The sequence below is a fragment of the Quercus robur genome, chromosome 11, assembly GCF_932294415.1.
Source record: "Quercus robur chromosome 11, dhQueRobu3.1, whole genome shotgun sequence".
NCBI classification, from domain to species: Eukaryota; Viridiplantae; Streptophyta; class Magnoliopsida; order Fagales; family Fagaceae; genus Quercus; species Quercus robur.
The window spans coordinates 42889525-42908388 of NC_065544.1; the positions used below are offsets into that span (position 1 = coordinate 42889525).

The following is an 18864-nucleotide window of genomic DNA, read 5'->3' on the forward strand; positions in this document are numbered from 1 at the left end:
TTCTCCAGCAATCTCAGTTTCCTGAGAACATATGGGAAACCAAGCTCGTCACATGAAGTAAACGAAGTTAACAAAACCACCTCATGAAAACCAGAGGAGCGTGAAAAGAATTGTCAAGGGTGTATGCTCCCTCAGAATAACAGAAGTCAGTTCGTAATGAAACGTGAATTATTTAGATAACTCACCCCTGTTCATGTTTTTCCAAAGGTGATAGGGCCACATGCCCGATTTTGTTTGACAATTTTTCTTATCGGCTTTGTTTGTTCTTAGAGACATTAACTTTCACCATTTTTCATCTTAGCGTATATTACCCCCTGAACACTTCCCTTAAATGTGATGGGCTTCTTTACAATTGCAGCAACTTCAACCTGACCCCTCTTGAGCTTTAATACAACCTTCACCTCCTCCCTATAAGAATCTTTCAACCTATTGCCAATTATAATGTCACAACCTCTTTGTGTACTAAATTCAAACAGAAATCATCTTAACCAACAAAAATCAATTTGGAAACGCAGCCCTTCCCATCAATCAAATTTCAAGAATAGAGGCTTTATTTCCATGCCTTCCACCTAGTTTATAGTTGTTGCAGCAGTAACATCAAATATATAAGGTTGAGATGGTGGATATGAAAGGACCAGATAAATTAAGATGAGTGAAATTCAGAAGATGAAATGATTAATTTTTACTATTTAGCACAGAAACTAAGGCTTAATATCTCAAGAATCCGATGCAAGCTTGTGTAGGAAGATTGACTTTAAACAATAATGGTATATAAATATAAATATTGAGAACTTCTTTTCTTTTATTTCTAATATTAGGAGAAGCAGCAGTACCAAAAGTAGATCAACACCTTTCTTTCCTTTGAACCTCTTCTCATCAGGAAAACCATCACAGTGGTATTGAAACAGCTGCATGTCGGGGGTGGCTTTGTGCTTCTTGACTACAAAATAGACACCACGACATCACAACTTTGCATGTTGAAACCACAACGCACCACAGCAGTTTCATTCACCAGAAACATGCAATGCATTTACACCACTATAACCAACACAACAAACTAGGCAAACCAACAAATCTTGGTGAACACCAAACACATCAAGACAAAATTTTTCTAGTTTCTCCCAGCCCACTACACGGGCAACTCAAACGAGCATCTGTGTGTACTTTTAGTTACATGACGTACTTAATTATCACGTAACATGTTTAAATGATTTAATGAATCATGTGATTTAATACTGTGGATGGCTTCACCCCCAAGTAAAGGGTGATTTCTCCAACTCGGTCGGGAGGAAAACTTTGTCCAACACATAAAATAGCTAAAACTTTTGAAATACAGGATCCCAACTATCAAAGACACCCAAATTTTAATTCTAAGACCAATATCAAAACCTTGTAACACTTCTTTCTATAACCGTTTGGTACCCAGTAAACAAATATAAAAAATAAAAAATATAAAAAATTCTAGTAGCACTAGAAAATATGAAAATTTATATAAATTAAATTACCCCCATTAAAATTTTTTAAATTAAATTAAATAAATAAAAAAATTGTTGAATTTAGTAACTGAAAGCTGATACTTTGAATTGAACACAAGCAATTTGCTTGTAAATTCTTTAATGCATACCTGTCCCCGAGTCGAGTCTGACCGGTTCAAATTCCGAACCGGATCAGGATCCGGCCCGAAAACCCTGGAAGACTCGAAGAACGGAGCAACCCGAATGCGGGCACGAAGAGGCCACCACCTGAGACCGGAGGAGCCGAGTCGAGTTGTTGCCGGAGCCTTCGGCGTCGGAGACCGTGATCATGGAGGGCAATGAGGACGGCATTTGCAGTGGCGGGAAGTAACAGTCATGGAAGTTCACACGTGTGGAATGGCCCGTATTTGTTTCCCAATACCAAAAAATAATAATAATAATAATAAATTATTTTCTAATTTCTTTTTTTTTTTATCTCTTTCAATAAAATCTCAAAATAAGCATAAATCCTCAACTTTATAATCCAATAATTCTAATTGTCTGCTAATCTATTAATTACGTACATAAAAGAGGAAAAAAAACTTCACATACATACTTGACAAATTTAATCTTTATGAATTATGAGTTTCTTCACAAGCTTGATTAATTTATCTTTTTCCCATATATACTTATATAGTAAATACTATGAGTAAATTTTTTTTACTCCTTCACATATCTATGAGTAAATATAGTTGAAATTATTTGTGCTGGATTCATTCATACAAAAAGTGACTAAATTTTGAAATTAATAATCAGTTTTTATTGATTGAAACTATATTATTGGAGTTGAATAGGTAAAATAATTTTTATTTGTGAACTTATAAATTAGGGGTGAAACTTGTGCTATGCACTAGACATAAACCGTATTTATAAATTAGATTTATTATCCTTCTATTATTATTATTATTATTATTATTATTACCTGCTACAAAATAATCTATATATTAACAATTTTTTATTACTGTTTAATTGACTTGGCATCATTTAAGTGACATGGCAGGAGTTGATTGGCTTAACTCGCATACATGATGGTCCTTGTGGCACTTAATGGACTCATTAGTACCGAGCAATAATGAGATGGCTCCAATCAAGTTGTTAAGTCATGTTTGGAGCATGAATCTATATTTTTAAACTTTAAACTCTTTAAGGCTTCAAATCAAAATTACCCAAAATTTTTCCTAATTGTAAACCTTGCATAGTGGTCTGAGAGATACTTCGAAATGGGAAGAAAGGAAAGAGCAGAGTTTAATGTGACTTCCATGCATATATGAAAGCTAAATTCACTAATTATCTAAGATATTAATGTGATTTCAACATTGAACTGATCTAAATCGTTCACTAAATTCACCATTTATCTAAGAGGAAAAAAAAATTAATGTACCGAGTTCCATATGCTCAAGATCAAAGAGTTCATTTTTGAGATTGCACCTATAAACTTCATGTCGAAAGAATGCAAATGTAAGTTTTGAATAATAGTAGATTAATAAATAGAAGACAAGTTTTCTACAATTTTGAAATTGGATTTTCAATTTTTGTAGTTACGTCTGGTTGAATGAATTACTTCCTACTTTGTAGAAGAGATGAGGCAAAATTATTTGGCCAGGTACTTTCCCCCAAACCCCCCACCATGTGACAACCTAAAAAAACCATCCATACTTTTAGTCATCTGACTTGTTTAAATTTAACGAATGGATGTTAATAATACAAGTAGATAGTATTATAAACAATCACATAATGGGATACAGGACATTCTTGTTTGGAGTTGGAGGAAAACTATGACCAAATTATTTTCAACCTTACGTAGCAACCTGTTACCATTAAGTGAGACATGAACCTTACGTGGGGATCTGCACATTTGAACGATTTAGATCAGTACAATGTTGAAATGCACTAGTACTTACCAAAACAAGGATGAAGATCAATGAGAAAAGATGAGGGATGAACCCAGATCGAGCCTACCACCTCATTGGCAAGGAATTTCAAAGATTCCTAGACGTGTTCTAAATTTAAATCTCGAAGAATAATACAATTTGGAATAAAGCTCCAGAATCCCATTTTTTTATAATTGAATTACTTAGATTTATATATGCATGCTCCTGAATGCAAATGAACAATATTGCTGAGAAATCATTGTTTTCAAAATCAAAGAGATTTCAATTACATATCAGGTGTTGAACAGATGAGAAACAGAGGATTAGAACTCTGAGAATACACATAACCTCATCTGCCTCAGTTGGCTAAAACTCCTATCACTATACCTGAAAAAGCAGATCAACAAAGAATCACATGATAGACCTTAGACCATTCTGCAAAGGGAAACTAAATTCTCCATATAAGCAGCATTAACAGAAGAGAAGAAAAAACAGAATCCATAAAGGAAGCCTACCAGAAACAATACAGCATTAAACTACACAAAAAAATCAAATAAAGATTCAGCAAAGTTACCTTTACTTCCAGCATCGAAAAATATGAAAATATCTCAGAAGGTTTCTAAGAGGGTTCCTCAAGTCTCAGGAGAAAATTTACATATCTATTGCCCAATCGAAGGCTATATACAATGTTGTATTTTCGAAGAGGAAAGGAAAGATGCACTTAAATCTCTAAATTTCTCTTCGAGAATATCATAACAAAATAGATTCATAAAACCCAGGCTAAAAAAGAGAGAAGAATGGAGGGGAGAAAAAGAAAAGGAAGAAAAAAAAGGGGAAAAGGTTGAGTTCTTGGGTGCTACGGTCCAGATTGATCAATCCGTAAAAGGAAACATGGGTCTTATGTCAGAGCTGTACACCTATTGTATTTATATGAAGGGTGCAACTTTCAAATTCAGTTTCTGTCAATGACCTCTGCTGGCAAGTTAAGATCAAAAAGGCCACCTCCAGGAGAATCCTTTCTAGCACGCTTCCTGGAAGAACATCCACTCTCATCTGAACTCCCAGAGCCTGAAGGTCGATCCAATTCTGCAGTCCCACCAAACATTTACAGTGCGTCAGGTAAACTTCAATATACATTAGCATGACTAAACATCTAAACTGCACCTATACTAATTTATATTTACAAGAGCTTATCTGAGAAATCATTTGTTTACATTTAAACAAAAATAATCCCAACTTTGCACCCTAAATGAAATGAAATGAAATATTAACTACTAAAGGCAAAATCATGTTACAGACTTGCAGCTTAAAACCTAGATTTCATATTGAAATCTTCCATATAAAACTTTAGAGTCCAACAAAGTTTGAACATGTGAACTCAATCTCTCACATACACACCGCAAGGCTATTAGTACCTTCTCAACCCACAAAGCTACTAAAAGTTTTGGTAGTAAGAGCATCTACATTGGTGGTGCTAAAAAGCTAAATTGCTATTTTTAGCACCACCTATTAAAAAAATAGGAGCACATTGGTGGAACTAAATGTATATATTTTAGCTTCTCAGCTACAGTGCAAAGCCAAAGATAGCTGTGCACTGTAGCTCAAAGGAAAAAAAAAAAAAACAATATTTTATTTTTGCATTCACATTGATAAAGATTATTTAAATAATTTTTTTCCTTTTCTCCTTTATTCCCGATGCAACTCAGTCCTCTCTTCCTCAACCTCAGATTTTTTTCCTCAGATTTCTCTCTTCCTCAACCTTGCCTGCCCAGCCACCGACTGTCCAGCTCCAGCCATCTCAGGCCATCTCTTCCTCCACTCGCCGCCGATCTCGCCTGTACTCTTCTCCCTTTAATTTTTTTTCTTTCTTTTTGTTTCTTCTTTTTTTTTTTTTTTCAGATCGCCTGTACTCTTCTTCTTCTTTTTCAGATCACCTGTACTCTTCTTCTTCTTTTTTTCAGATCGCCTGTACTCTTCTTTTTTCTTTTTCTTTTTTCTTTCGTTTCGTTTCTTTCTTTTCATTTCTTCTTTTTTTTAATTTGAGTCGTGGTGGGCAGGTTGTGGTTGTGGCAGTGGGTGGTGGGTGGCTGTGATTGGGTTGGTTGTGCTGATGGAGGTGGCTGGGTTTGGGGTTGCTGGGTCTGTGTTTGGCTGATTTGGGGTTGCTGGATTTGGGGTTGTTGGGTTTGGTGGTGGTGCTGTGAGTGCTTGAGGACAATGAAGAATAGAGAAAATAATAATAAATAGATGAATTGTTTATTGCAGTAGATATATTATTTTATTGTGTTGTTTATATTATTTTATTGTATTGAAAGCTAAAATAAAACCACTGATGTTGAATGTTTTGTAAAGTGAGAAGGTAAAATAGATAAAGTAGCTTTTGGTGGAGCCAAATAGCTAAAATTATAGTTCCACCAATGTGGATGCTCTAATATTTTCTTTTCTTTTCTTTTTTCCGATTTTTTTTTTTTTCACAGAAAGAGGATGGCAGTTTATCGACTCAATAATAATTCCAAATCTGTTCTAGCAAATTAGAGGCATATGATACCAAATCAGTGCATTTGTGGATCAAAATTAAGCATTGCAACATTTTAAAGCAACGGAATTAATCATTGCAATATTTTACTTGTACAAAGACATGGATGTCAAATGTTATAATAAACTCTTTTTAATTGGTAAAGTACACACATACCAAGTGGGTCTTGAACCCACAACCTCACCTTCAATCCTGTTCTTATGGGAGGAAGTAATATTTGAGCAAAAACTCGTGGATTTAAAATATCATAATAAACCTAATAAATTTGTATAAGATCATGTTATAGGCAGAGCAACATTAACATCAGATATCACGATAAACCTAATTAAGTTTTATATGACCATGTTATAGGCAGAACAATATTGAGTCAAGATTAACTTGTTAGTTACTTTATTCCCAACCAATACATATATATGACTGTCAAAAAATATTAAAATAAATCAAGACAAAAGATCACAACCTAATAAAGTTTTGTATTGATATTTATAGGGACAGGCACAGAAACATTACTAGTTATTCCCAACTAATATGCCCATGTAAGTGTCACGAAATTATTACCACTTGCGCCACAATCTGAAGGTGGATATTTGTCACTATTATTGGCTTTCCAGCAAGCAGTAAGTTCTGATGCCTTCTCTATGCCTTTTGACTTGTAAGGAGCAATATTGTGATTACCATATTGGAGAGAACCCAATAAATCATTTTCAATGCATTCATACCTGCAGGAGATTTATGAGTGCATGAGTTTCAAGAGTCCCATACAGTCAAAGCTTTTGTGAAAGCAGTAAAGATACTCACACTTTCTGACAGAGAGTATCTGTGATCACTGACAGATTGATAACTTGCATCCTTATCTCCATCACTTTATCCTCACTATATTGATCAAAGGGCTCCTCCAGAAACTTTGAAAGTTTCTCAACATTTCCCTCAAGCTGCTGCTGCTGGTCCTCAAATAAGTGCTGTTTTATTTCCCTTTCTTCCTTCGTCATCTCATCATTAAACAGCTCATCTCCAAACATATAAAATGCAAATGGGTATGAATATGAAAGAACACGCCTGGATCTGAAAAGTCTGAGGAGCCCGTTATTTACCCAGCTGAAATCTCTGAGCCTCGAATCCCTCTCTTCTGTAATTGACACCCGTTCTTGTATGATCTCTTTCAATTTGCTTTCCTGCTTGAAAGAATCTGTGTGCGCTCTATAACGATTATAATAGTGCATATACCGATAGTGATCCCGCTTTGCACGTTCAGATTTTTTCTCTCGTTCCGCTTTGTAGCGACCACAACTGTGACCAGATATGCTTGACCAAGTATGGTCTCGGCCAGTGGCCCCACCACACAGCCAACTGCATCCAAAAGTAAGTAGAACGTAAGTATTTGCATCAAACTTAATAACAGAGAGAGAATGATTAAAAGGAAGACCAGAAGTAGCTGGAATGATGAAAAAGAAAAGAAGGTAGAAGTTATGTGACCAACCCATGCATGAATCTTCCCAAGGGATGCCACCAAAAACATTTGATCTGGAACTTTAAACAAGTATAGAGTAACAGAGAATGTATTCTTTTATTGGTAAGTTGCACAAACACCCACTTGTATTCAAACCTCCACCTCACCCTCAACCTTACCTTTACAAGGGGAGGAGATGCCATTCGAGTGGTTTCATAACATGTGAAACCAAGAAGGGAAAAAAATGAAAAGAAAGGGGAATGACAGGTAGAAGAGATGATGACCATATGAACCTGAACGGAAATCAAAGCAGGCAAAGAAGCTCCGATTCAACACAGCACTAATTAAGCAAGTGAACTTAAGATAAGACACGGTCAGATGTTTCAGTATAACTCTCCTATTTAGTGCCAATGCATTCCAACTTAAATGGCACTTCCTCCATCCATAATAATGGGATGGAGGGTGAGGTCATGGATTCAAGGCCTACTAATTGTGTGTACATGTCTGTAACTTATCAATCAAGACTATAACTATCCAAGTATAACAACAACAGCAGAACTATTGAGCCAATCCAATAAGTTTGGCGATAAAATACCATAATGGGTTTCCCCAACATCATAAATGGAAACTGTCTACCTTAGCATGCAAAATGATTAGCGATATTACAACCAAGGTGATCTGGATATTATAATTAACATCCCCATAAGCAAGGTGATCTTGATATAATCATCAAGCTTACTGCAAAAAGTGTAAACATATTTTTGATTGGCAAGTTACAAATGCACCTCGTGGATTTGAACACATGACCTCACCCTCCACCCAAACTTGTAAGAGGAAGTGCCATTTGTGCCAATACTGATTGCCTTGAAAACAGTGTTCATATAAATATAACTTCATGCGCTGCTAGGTACTCCCTTTGTCCCAAATTGTTGGTCCTGTAATTCCATTTTGGGATGTCCCAAAATTTTGTCCTGTTTCTAAAATTAAAAGCTATTAATTTATTGAGTTTCCTATTATGCCCTTACCCAAGCATAAATTTTTTTGAGAACTTTATTTAAGGGTAATTTTGGAAACTTTTATATTTTTAATTAAGAAACTAGACAATAAATGATGTTCCCTTAAAAATTTGGGTTTTCTAGTTTTCTAAACAAGACCAACAATTTGGGACGGAGGAAGTATGTGCTACTTATGAGATTAATGTGGTCATAGGTCTACTAGAATTTTTTTTTTTTTTTGGAAGATAAATTGGCAGATTTATATTGCCAAAAATATATTTACAGGAGCATATGCTGGTAGAGAAACAGACCTCAAAGAAGATCACAAGCAAATCTAAAACAAACACCCGAAAACACAGCAGCAATATAATCAAGAAATGCAACTTCAATATCTAAGCTCAATGAGGGCCAACCATAAAAGCACCCAAACAAAAAACTCAGGCAAAATCATTGTGCATAGAAAACCACCAAGGCGCATGACCCACAAGGGAGGCAACAAACCCCACAAGGAGGCCAGGGGGACTCACTTGGAGAAACCTCACAAGAGTGGACAGAGAGAAACTTCAAATAGAGAGGCAAATTGGAGGGATGGGAGACCACCAGCAGTACATGAGGAGTTTGGATTTGATCCAATCTGGACAGATCTGGCTGGAACTTCCATTAACGGGCTAGAGAGAAAGGTCTGACTGTTGATCTAGGCCAGCACGAGACACATAGAGGGGATGGAGACAGAGACCACAGAGGGGGTGGGGCTCACAGTGGAGCCAAGAAGATCTCGGGCATCTAAGCCCTCTCTCTCTCTCTCTCTCTCACAGGAAAGGGTTTCCAAAAATTAGGACATCTAAGACCTCTCTCTACTGGGCCTACTAGACAATTGTAAATAAATAAAACATAATCAATGTAACAGAACTTTGGTTGGAGATATAACATGGAAAAACTCACAGTACAAGATTTTTTGCAACTACAGGTATAAGCTTAAGGCAATATTATCACAATAAAAGAACATACCATAAATGTAAAGGTAATTTTGAAAAGCAAAAGCAGCTTGTACAACAATAGTAGACATCAAATTGAAAAAATGAAGAACAGATGAAAGTCAAACCAAAAGATAAAAAAGAAAAGGAAAAGAAAAAAACCCTCACATTAAGCCAAAAAGGAAAAGGAAAAGAACCCTCACCAAAATGCTTGCCCACAGATACAGCTCACAAGGTTGCAACCACCGTTCTTCTCCACAGGTTTGTGACACTTTGGACACGGTTTTGTATGAGCTGTTATCCAATTAACTGTTTCTGATTCATCTCGGCACTTCTTGGCCCAAAGCTCCCACATCAAACATGAACACGGTGAGTGTGCTTCTGATAAGCAACTGAAACAAAACTGCATACCACATGAACATTCTACCTCGCAGAATTCGTCATCCTCAATGCGTATTGCATTCCCACAATGTGGAGTACTTGGGCACCATTTAACCCTCTTGTTATCCTCTATGTATGATTCAAGGAGAAAACGCTCAAATTTTTCTGCCATATCAGGATGCCTTTTACTGACTAGATTTCTAACAACAGCTTCATCACAAATAGCATTGCATTTGTGTGCCATGCACCTAATGCGCCTACTTTGACCCTCATTTATCTTCACCATAAAATGCTCTGTCCAACCTAAAAAATGAAGCATCAACACAAGATTAAATTTGAAATATAGTGAAAGAAATGGAGGATAACAACCTTTTTTTTTTTGGTATAGGTAATAGGAATTTTATTGATATAGAAGAACATCGTGTTCACGATGATGAACACTCTGAATATGGAGGATAACAACTAATGCCAACTTATGGTAAAGCATGAGCATCAAGAAATTCCATTTAGGAGAGATATCACTATGACCATACATGTTCATACTCTAAAGTGTTGCATCTCTTCAACGACATACAAGCTTAGCAAAAAAAATATATATATACACACACATAAAAATACTTCAAACAACAGTAAAAACTTCATACTACACCACCCTCTCTAGAGGTTTTACGAAACAACACTCATCCCCAAATTTCAACTGAAATAACATTCAACCCCAAAACCAACTTTGACCATAACACCATTAACAACCACTAGAATTGTCTATGGACTAACATGCACTTTAGTTAAACAAAATGTTCTTATTTACCCTTGTCTTATTACTAAATTTACTGTTGTACCCTTACTTTTTTTTATTTACTATAAAATTAGTTGCCTCTAAAATAAAGCGCAAAGTTCCAAAATCGCTGGATTATTAGTAAAATCCTTCATTTTCAACTGTTCCCACTATGTTCAATATATTAATTTATTTACCAAAAAAATCCTTCTTTTTCAATATTTCCTCTCCTTTCCTCTTTTCCCCACTTTCATTTCTCTCTTTTTGTTCTCTCTTTTTCATCTAAAGCTGAACCACCTCACCAGTCCATCTCTGCAGCATCACTGGAAATATAGAAGATTGGAATCCATGAAATTGATTAAGGAGTTGAGGAGTATTGCAAGAGCTATAGATTTTAGGATTCAATGGTGGAATGACAGCAATGGGTTGAAGGTGCTGTGAGCGTGGCCATTGGTGTGAAATGGTGATATGGATCTCATTCTGCCATGAAATGGTGATTTTTATAGTTTATAAATGCAGGTTTTTTTTTGGGTGGGGGGGGGGGGGGGGGAAATGGAATTTTCCATTAGTTACTAACAGCATCAGGTGATGAGGACTAATTTGTTAGATTTATCACAAACTTGAGGGGGAGTTTCATTTCGACAGAAGTTTGGGGGTAAGCGCTGTTTCTTGAAAACTAAAGGGATGTTGGTATAATTTACCCAGTTTAATCTCTCTCTCTCTCTCTCTCTCTCTCTCTCTCTCTCTTTATATATATATATATATATTCACACTACTAACAGCATCAGAGAATGAGGACTAATATGTTAGATTCATCACAAACTTGAGGGGCAGTGTCATTTCGAAAAAGGTTTAGGGGTAAGTGTCATTCCTAAAAACTCAAGGGATGTTGGTATAATTTACCCCGTTTATATATTTATATATATATATATAGAGAGAGAGAGAGAGAGAGAGAGAGAGAGAGAATTATATAGAATACAACAAACAAGTTTTAGTCCCAAAACTTTGGGGTTGGCTATGGATCATTAACAGACAAACCGGGGTTGGCCACATATTGTTTTTCACCATTCTATTCTATTCAAAATCATACTCTCTACCACCTTTTTAATTAACATGTCATTTCTTATTACTTCTACTAATGTTATTTTAGGTCCTCCTTGACTTGAATCAACTCACTTTTCCTCACTAGTGCATTAATTGCACTTCTCTACACAGCCAAACCATCTCAAGTGACTCTTCCTTGTCTTTTCATCAATAGGAGCTACCCTTGTCTTTAAGTGAATTTCTTCATTTGGAATCTCATCTTTCCTTGTATTTCCACTTATCCATTTCAACATTCTCATTTCAGTTACAGTTAAACTCATTTTATGAACATGCTACTTCTTAATAGCCCAATATGCGATACCATAGAGCAAAACTTGTCTTATAACATACTTATAAAATTTCCCCTTTAGCTCAATAAATACCATACAATCACACAAAACTCTTGATGCACTTCTCCACTTCATCCACTCTATTCTTATCCTATGATTCACATCCTTCTCTATATTTATGAATTCTGGGATTTACTCAATCTTTGGTATCTTTTAACAATCCAAGTCTAAGAAATTATGGGATTTACTCACTCATTGGTATCTTTTAACCATCCAAGTCTTAGAACCCTTAATTTGTGTCTCTACATTTACTAAACATACATTCCATGTACTTTGGTTTAGTCCTACTTATTCAAAATCCCTTCGATTATAAAGGATTTATCCAAGTTTCTAACTTGACATTAACTCTCCATCTTGTTTCATCCACTAAAACTATATCGTCAAAGTGATTAAGAGTCAATCTCAGCCTAGCTATGCCCTATGCAATAATTCAGCACATGAAATAAGGACTTTACTACTTCAAAGTATACTGCACCATAGCACAAGAAAATGCAAACGAAGGGAAGAGTGCTTACAGTTGTTACAAAAGCAATGGCCACAGTCCTCTCTTGTTGCCTCAACACTAGGTACATCGTCCATGCAGATATCACACGTTATTGTAGAACCAAGCGGTGACTCAAGACCTTGATGCTCCACCACCGTAACACCTGCTTGATCAAATAAGAAAGCTTTCCCTTTTTCTACAAGCACCGCAAACAACCTTTCGACATCCCAGCGGTAATAAATTAGTAAAGTCCGGGCATGGTGCTCTCTAAGGGATAGCAAGTCCATTACTCTCCGCAAATCCTCCCTCTACATTAATGCAACCCAACTCAAAACATCAATATCACAAAACCTTTAAAAAGGAGCAAAGAATATGCAAAAGACCATTTGTTATCCTTACCTGAGCAGACAAAAGAGATTCTTTTGTAATTACCTGTTCAAAAAAAAAACCCACCAAAGTTCAGAAAAAATGGTCAATTTCCAAATCAAGTGTGGACAAAAATAGCATATAGACAAAAAAAAAAAAATACGTGACATTTTCCAAACAATCTATAAAAACTAGTAAAATCATGTTTGCTCCTTAAAAGGGTTTTGATTCTTCCACTGGAGTTGATATATTCAACAAAGGCAACTGCTTTTTCACTCAAAATTGATCAAATACTCGCCGTATTTGGTTTGGTATTGCTACCGCACACGACTTCGAAAGTCATGATGATACTACGGAGGAACGTCTTTCCAACATACCCATCAAGATTAAACCTAAAATCAAAGCATTTCCAAAGCTCTACCCCACATAAAAACCCAAATTCACAACGAATACCATCAATTAAGCTCAAAACCCAGCAATCCCCAATTCTTAAAATTCAAAACAAGAACAATTACACGCAATCGCCGTACAAAAGAAACCAAAACCCACTTAAAGATTCAATTTTTACACCCAGAAAACACAAAAGAAAACAAAAATTCCTAACTCCAAAACCATCAAAGACAACCCCATATTCAAAAAAAGAACAAAATCGAATAACAAAATAACCTTCGTAGTGGGACCCTTTGGAGGGGTACAGTGGAACTCAGAGTCCTCGTTCTCGAGGCCATCAAGCGAGTCCCGATCGGAGTAATAGTCCTCATCGCTGCTCATACCATCCTCCATAGATAAAATTACAAAAATCAAAGCAATCAATCAAATTCTTAATAACCCAAAAAAAAAAAAAAAAATTCTCTCTCTCTATCTATATAGATATAAATATATAATATATAGGTCAATTGGGGAGCGGATTCGGATCGGCGGTGGTGAGAATATGGGTTTTCCGACGAGAAACGAGGGGGGATTCCGATGAGTATGACCGAACCGGCGATGAGAAATGGGGTAGAGAGCGAGAAAAAGCTTACAGAGGAAGCATATGCGAATAGAAGAGCATGAAGAATGAGTAATGCTTGAAAGAGAGAGAAAGACAGCGATAAAGAAAGAGAGAGAGAGAAAGAGAAATCAGAGGTTTAAATAGATTTTTACTTTGTGGAAATTAACGGAAGTTTTTACTATAAACGGCGTCGTTTTTCGCTTTCCTTTTGTGGGAGTGGGATTGGGTTGTGACTTTTTTTTTTTAAACTAGTTTTTGTAAGAGTAGAACAAATTCTCAAAACATTTTGGCAACAAAATAATGCGTCCACCCAAATTAGAATGTAATGAAATAGCATGAATATATATATTTTTAAAAAGTGGGTTCTAGTTAGCTCAATTGGTAAAGTCTTTAATGGTTAAATAAAATATCTGAGATTCAATCCCTGTCTACACCAAAAATCGATCAGTGCTTTGGATATGCCACTCAAATTTTCGCCCAATTAATAGTAGATGATGATAATGATAAAGAGCTATTATTAGTAGAGAGTAAAGAAAGAGTTTCACTTAAAGTGAGAAAATCATTGTAAATAAATCAAAATTCTAAAACACAGTTTTTTCAACCCTTTCTGATATGCAACTCAAATTTTTGCCCCATCAATAGTGGATGATGATAATGATATTAAAGACAAAGAGAAGATTTTGTAACCAACCAACAATACATTAATAGTTAATAGCCATGATTATCAATTATTAATGACTTAGAAAATTACAAACACAATGAATGCATGGTTATAAAGATCCTAACTGTTACAAGACAAAATGGCTATAAAAGGAACCCTAATACACAAAACACTTTTCAACAATATTACTCTACTCTCTTAATTCGATTTTCTTCTCTAACTTAATCATCGGAGGGTTCTTGGTTCGCACCACACCTATGCTTTGAGTCCTATTGTTTGGTCTTTTATTTAAAAGGCTCATATCACTATCCATTTGACCTACACGAACACGAAGGAATCAACTGACGATTATTTGTATCATTAGTTTCAAACTTAGTATGCATTAAAACTTTTGATTCATTGTGCAAAAGCATGAATATTCATGTTAAATTACCACATAAAGGGTATACACTTCTAAAAGGTAAATGATCTCAATATTAAATACCCATGTATTAGAAAAAAATACCTTGGATTCCCTTTTGATTCCCTCTTTATAGGTTGCTTCCCTTCTCCAATTTTGATTTTGATTTAATTTGTGAGGAGTTGAGAAAAATAAGGAAATGTTAAATATTTTTTATATCAAAGTAGGTTGTAACACAAGTTTGATTCCATTTTGGTAGTAGAAGAATGTTATTTTAATTCCACTTTGATAGTGGAAGAGTGTTATTATCCTTTTAGAAGATAAGAGAGAAAGAAATAATAGAAAACAAGAGAAAATTGCATTTGTGTAACTTCATAATATTTTGGGACATTGGGTTAAGTGAATGTTAACCGAAAGTTTCTTTTTTACAATTTCATTGATCTCACTCAAAATTAGGTCGATCGAATGTTAGGTGAGACTATGCAAAATTAATGGTCAAGAATTGCACTACTTGATATTTTAACATTTGTGAACATTGGGTGATTGTTTCTAACAATTTTCTAACAGTTATAACACTTTATTTGTAACTATATATATATATATATATATTGTTTAAACTCTCATTTAAAAATAAAATTGATTTTTCTTGCAAAATCAGACAATTTTAGAAACACAATGATCATGTGAACTCTCCAAAATTGCTGTTTAAAGAACCCAAAAATCTTGATTGCATCTTCGAAGTAATCCATTAACAACTCGTGTACATGGGAAAAGTTTGTCTAAGAGCAACAATTTTGTCACGTCTCCAAAGTCATTCACATTCCTTATTTGTTTATTAAATTTCACTCTTTTCTTTCATTGTTTATTGTTTTATTCTCAACAAAAAATTCACAATTACATCCACAATCAATTACCAAACAAAACTAAGATTTATAAAAATAATAATAAAAAAAAAACAGCAACCACAATTATAATATAATAATAGATGGAGAAAGTGAGAACATGTTTTATATAAGAGGAGATAAATGGAGAAGGTCCATCGAGTTAGGTATACGAGAGGGCATTCAAAATCTCTATATATAATCAATGGATTGGGTGCTTCAATTGAGATAAAGATGATTACTTAATCACCAATCCTAGTTAAGTAGGAGACGTAGAGTCTAATATATTAAAAAAGATAAATGAATAATTTGAGAGTAATGCTCAGACTTCTCATATAATAACTTGCCCACTAATTAAAGTCCGTACAGTCAACTCAATAGATGTAGTGAATTAATATATTTTCAACAAAATCTTTAAATAGTATCCCAATAATAAATGACTAAAGAACATTAAAATTTAATAATCATAAATACGAATTTAAACTATAACATAAATATGATGCTTATTTCTTTTCGTATTTAAGCTTCTAAGGATAATTGGTTCCTAAGGCTTTATGATATCCACAAGATTCTAGATTCAAAATCTCTTACTAGCATCTTAGGGCCACCTCTAAGGGATTCCTTCCTATAATAACTTAGTGTGTGTGAAATCAGAGGACTATATACACCTGAGGGAATAGTTAAATACTTGAAGAGTTTTGGAGTGGAATCTAGATACCCTCATTTCTCACCCAAAAAAAAATGGTTCCTTAAAACATGACATGTATAATTTGACATGTTACAACATAGTAAAGGATGATAGGACACTCCTCTCTTATTATGGATTGCAGAATTAAACACTTTGTCAAATAGTATGTAATGTGATTGATGGTAGGCGTCAACATTAAATGCCAAGGTGATTAGGGATGTAATTAGTAAAATCTCCATAAGCAATTTGATTCAAAAGGGAATTGAAGGCACGTGGCTTGTTCATTGACCTAATTTTGTTGGCTAATAGGAAGCACTTTGTTTGAGTAGTTGCTGAGGGATTTTGAGTTGCATCGATCTTCTTTACCAAATCTTTAGATAGTTGCTCATGAATGAAAGATTAAAAGAACATTAAACTTTAATGCTCATAAGTAAGAATTTAAACTTTAACATAATATAATTCTAAATAAATACGTTTATTTCGTTTTGCATTTTAGCTCCTTAAAACATGACACATATAATTTTACATGTTAAAACATAGTAAAACATGAGAGGATAATACTCCTCTCTTATTATGGGTTGCAAAGTAAAACACTTGTCAAATAGAATGCAATGTGATTGACAGTAGGTGTGAACATTAAATGAACGGCTAAAGAACATTAAAGTTTAATGCTCATAAATAAGAACTTAAACTTTAACATAAATATGATGCTAAATAAATATGTTTATTTCTTTTCGCATTTGAGCTCCTTAAAACATGACAAGCATAATTTGACATTATACAATAGACTAATAGAGTAAACATGAAATGACACTTCTTTCTTCTCTTATTATGGATTGCAAAGTAAAACACTTGTCAAATAGAATGTAACGTGATTGATGGTAGATGTCAACATTAAATGCTAAGGTGATTAGGGATGAATTTGGTACTAAAGTCTCCACTAGCAATTTGATTCAAAAGGAAAGGTTCATGGCTTGTTCATTGCCCTAATATTATAGGCTAAAAGGAAGCACTTCAGCTAACTGCCATAGTCGCAAAGGGTTTTTGAGTTGAATTGATCTTTACCAAATCTTAAAATAGTCGCTTAAGAATGAATGGTTAAAATAATGTGAAAATTTAAAGTTCATAAATATGATGCTAAATAAATACGTTTGTTTCTTTTTGTATTTAAGCTCCTTAAAACACAAGTATAATTTGGCATATCACAACAGAGTAAACACATGAGAGGAGACTATTCTCTTATTATGGGCTCCAAAGTAAAACACTGGTCAAATAGAATCTAATGTGAGTGATGATAGGTGTGAACATTAAATGAATGGCTAAAGAACATTAAAATTTGTTTCTCATAAATAATAATTTAAACTTTAACATAAATATGATGCTAAATAAGAGTTTAAATTTTATAAGGACTAGGTGTAAAACCCTTAGTTTACACCCTCTAATAGCATGGTACCACATCAATATTTCACAGCATTGCACAAATAAATGAATAGAACCTCCCACACAATGCTTTCTTCCTATTACTAAAAATCAAATCCCATTCAAGTAAAAAACCAAAGCTCCTAACCTACTACAATGGAAGGTTGACAACGGTAGGACCGCAGGAGAATAAGATGTAATGGAAGCAGAAGTTTCAAGCTAAACTCCAAAAGATTTTCAGTTTAGAGGTTACGTGCAAGGTTCATTTATTTGTTCAAGCTCTTAGATAGATGGAGATGTTCTTATAGCAGGCAAGCTCTAAAATCACTAAAGAAAGGTTGTGGCAAAAATAGAAGTAGTTGTAGCATCAAAAGGAGTAACAGTAGCTTCACCAGCATCACGAACCACTGTTAGGCAACATAGGCGATATTTTGGGTAGAAAAACTTTAAGATTTGGTTTGTTTGATAAAGGGATTTTGGTTTTTTTTTTTGTATTAATGGAATTGGAGGGATGGGTTGAATGGTCACCTCTTTTTCTAGATTTTGTTGACGTTTTTTGTGGAGTTGTAGGTGGTGGTTCTTCCATGGTAGGAGCAAGAGTTTTTAAATCAATAGGATTTGATTTTCTGTAATTGGGAGGAAATATCGTGTGTGGGAGGCACTATTCAATTATTTTTAAAATGTTGATGTGGCATCGTGGTATTGGAGGGGTAAACTAAGGGTTTTATACCAGGTCCTTATCAAATTTAAGCTCACTAAATAAATACTTTTATTTTTTTCGCATTTAAGTTCCTTATAATATGACACGTATAATTTGACGTATTAAAATAGAATAAAACATGAGATAACACTCCTCTATTATTATGGAATGCAAAGTACAACACTTGTCAAATAGAATGTAATGCGATTGACGGTAAGTGTCAACATTAAATGCTAAGGTGATTAGAGATATACTTGATCTCCACAAGCAATCAAATTCAATAGGGAAGGCTTATGCCTTGTTCATTGCCCTAATCTTGTTGGCTAAGAACTTCCACATTAATGGAAC

At 34.6% G+C, this 18864-nt stretch overlaps 1 protein-coding gene across 1 annotated transcript; it reads right to left on the minus strand.

Moving 5' to 3' along the window:
* Positions 1-3630: 3630 nt before the first annotated feature.
* On the minus strand, positions 3631-13883 carry LOC126707585 (probable E3 ubiquitin-protein ligase ARI2). The gene is made up of 8 exons (XM_050407303.1): positions 13443-13883; positions 12810-12842; positions 12442-12718; positions 9541-10021; positions 6720-7268; positions 6480-6640; positions 3960-4471; positions 3631-3772 (listed from the first exon to the last, which is right to left on the minus strand). Exons 1-7 carry the CDS (start codon positions 13557-13559, stop codon positions 4338-4340), a joined length of 1752 nt encoding a protein of 583 aa, XP_050263260.1. The 5' UTR covers positions 13560-13883; the 3' UTR covers positions 3631-3772; positions 3960-4337.
* Positions 13884-18864: the final 4981 nt, after the last annotated feature.

Bases quoted from the DNA above. Each gene is read 5' to 3' on its own strand.
- LOC126707585 (XM_050407303.1), bottom strand. From the start codon at position 13,559: ATGGAGGATGGTATGAGCAGCGATGAGGACTATTACTCCGATCGGGAC. The intron at 12,843-13,442 runs GTTATTTTGTTA...TTTTTTGAACAG, and splicing joins CAAAGGGTCCCACTACGAAG to GTAATTACAAAAGAATCTCT. The intron at 4,472-6,479 runs GTAATAATTTCG...GTGGGACTGCAG, and splicing joins TTCAGATTGTGGCGCAAGTG to AATTGGATCGACCTTCAGGC.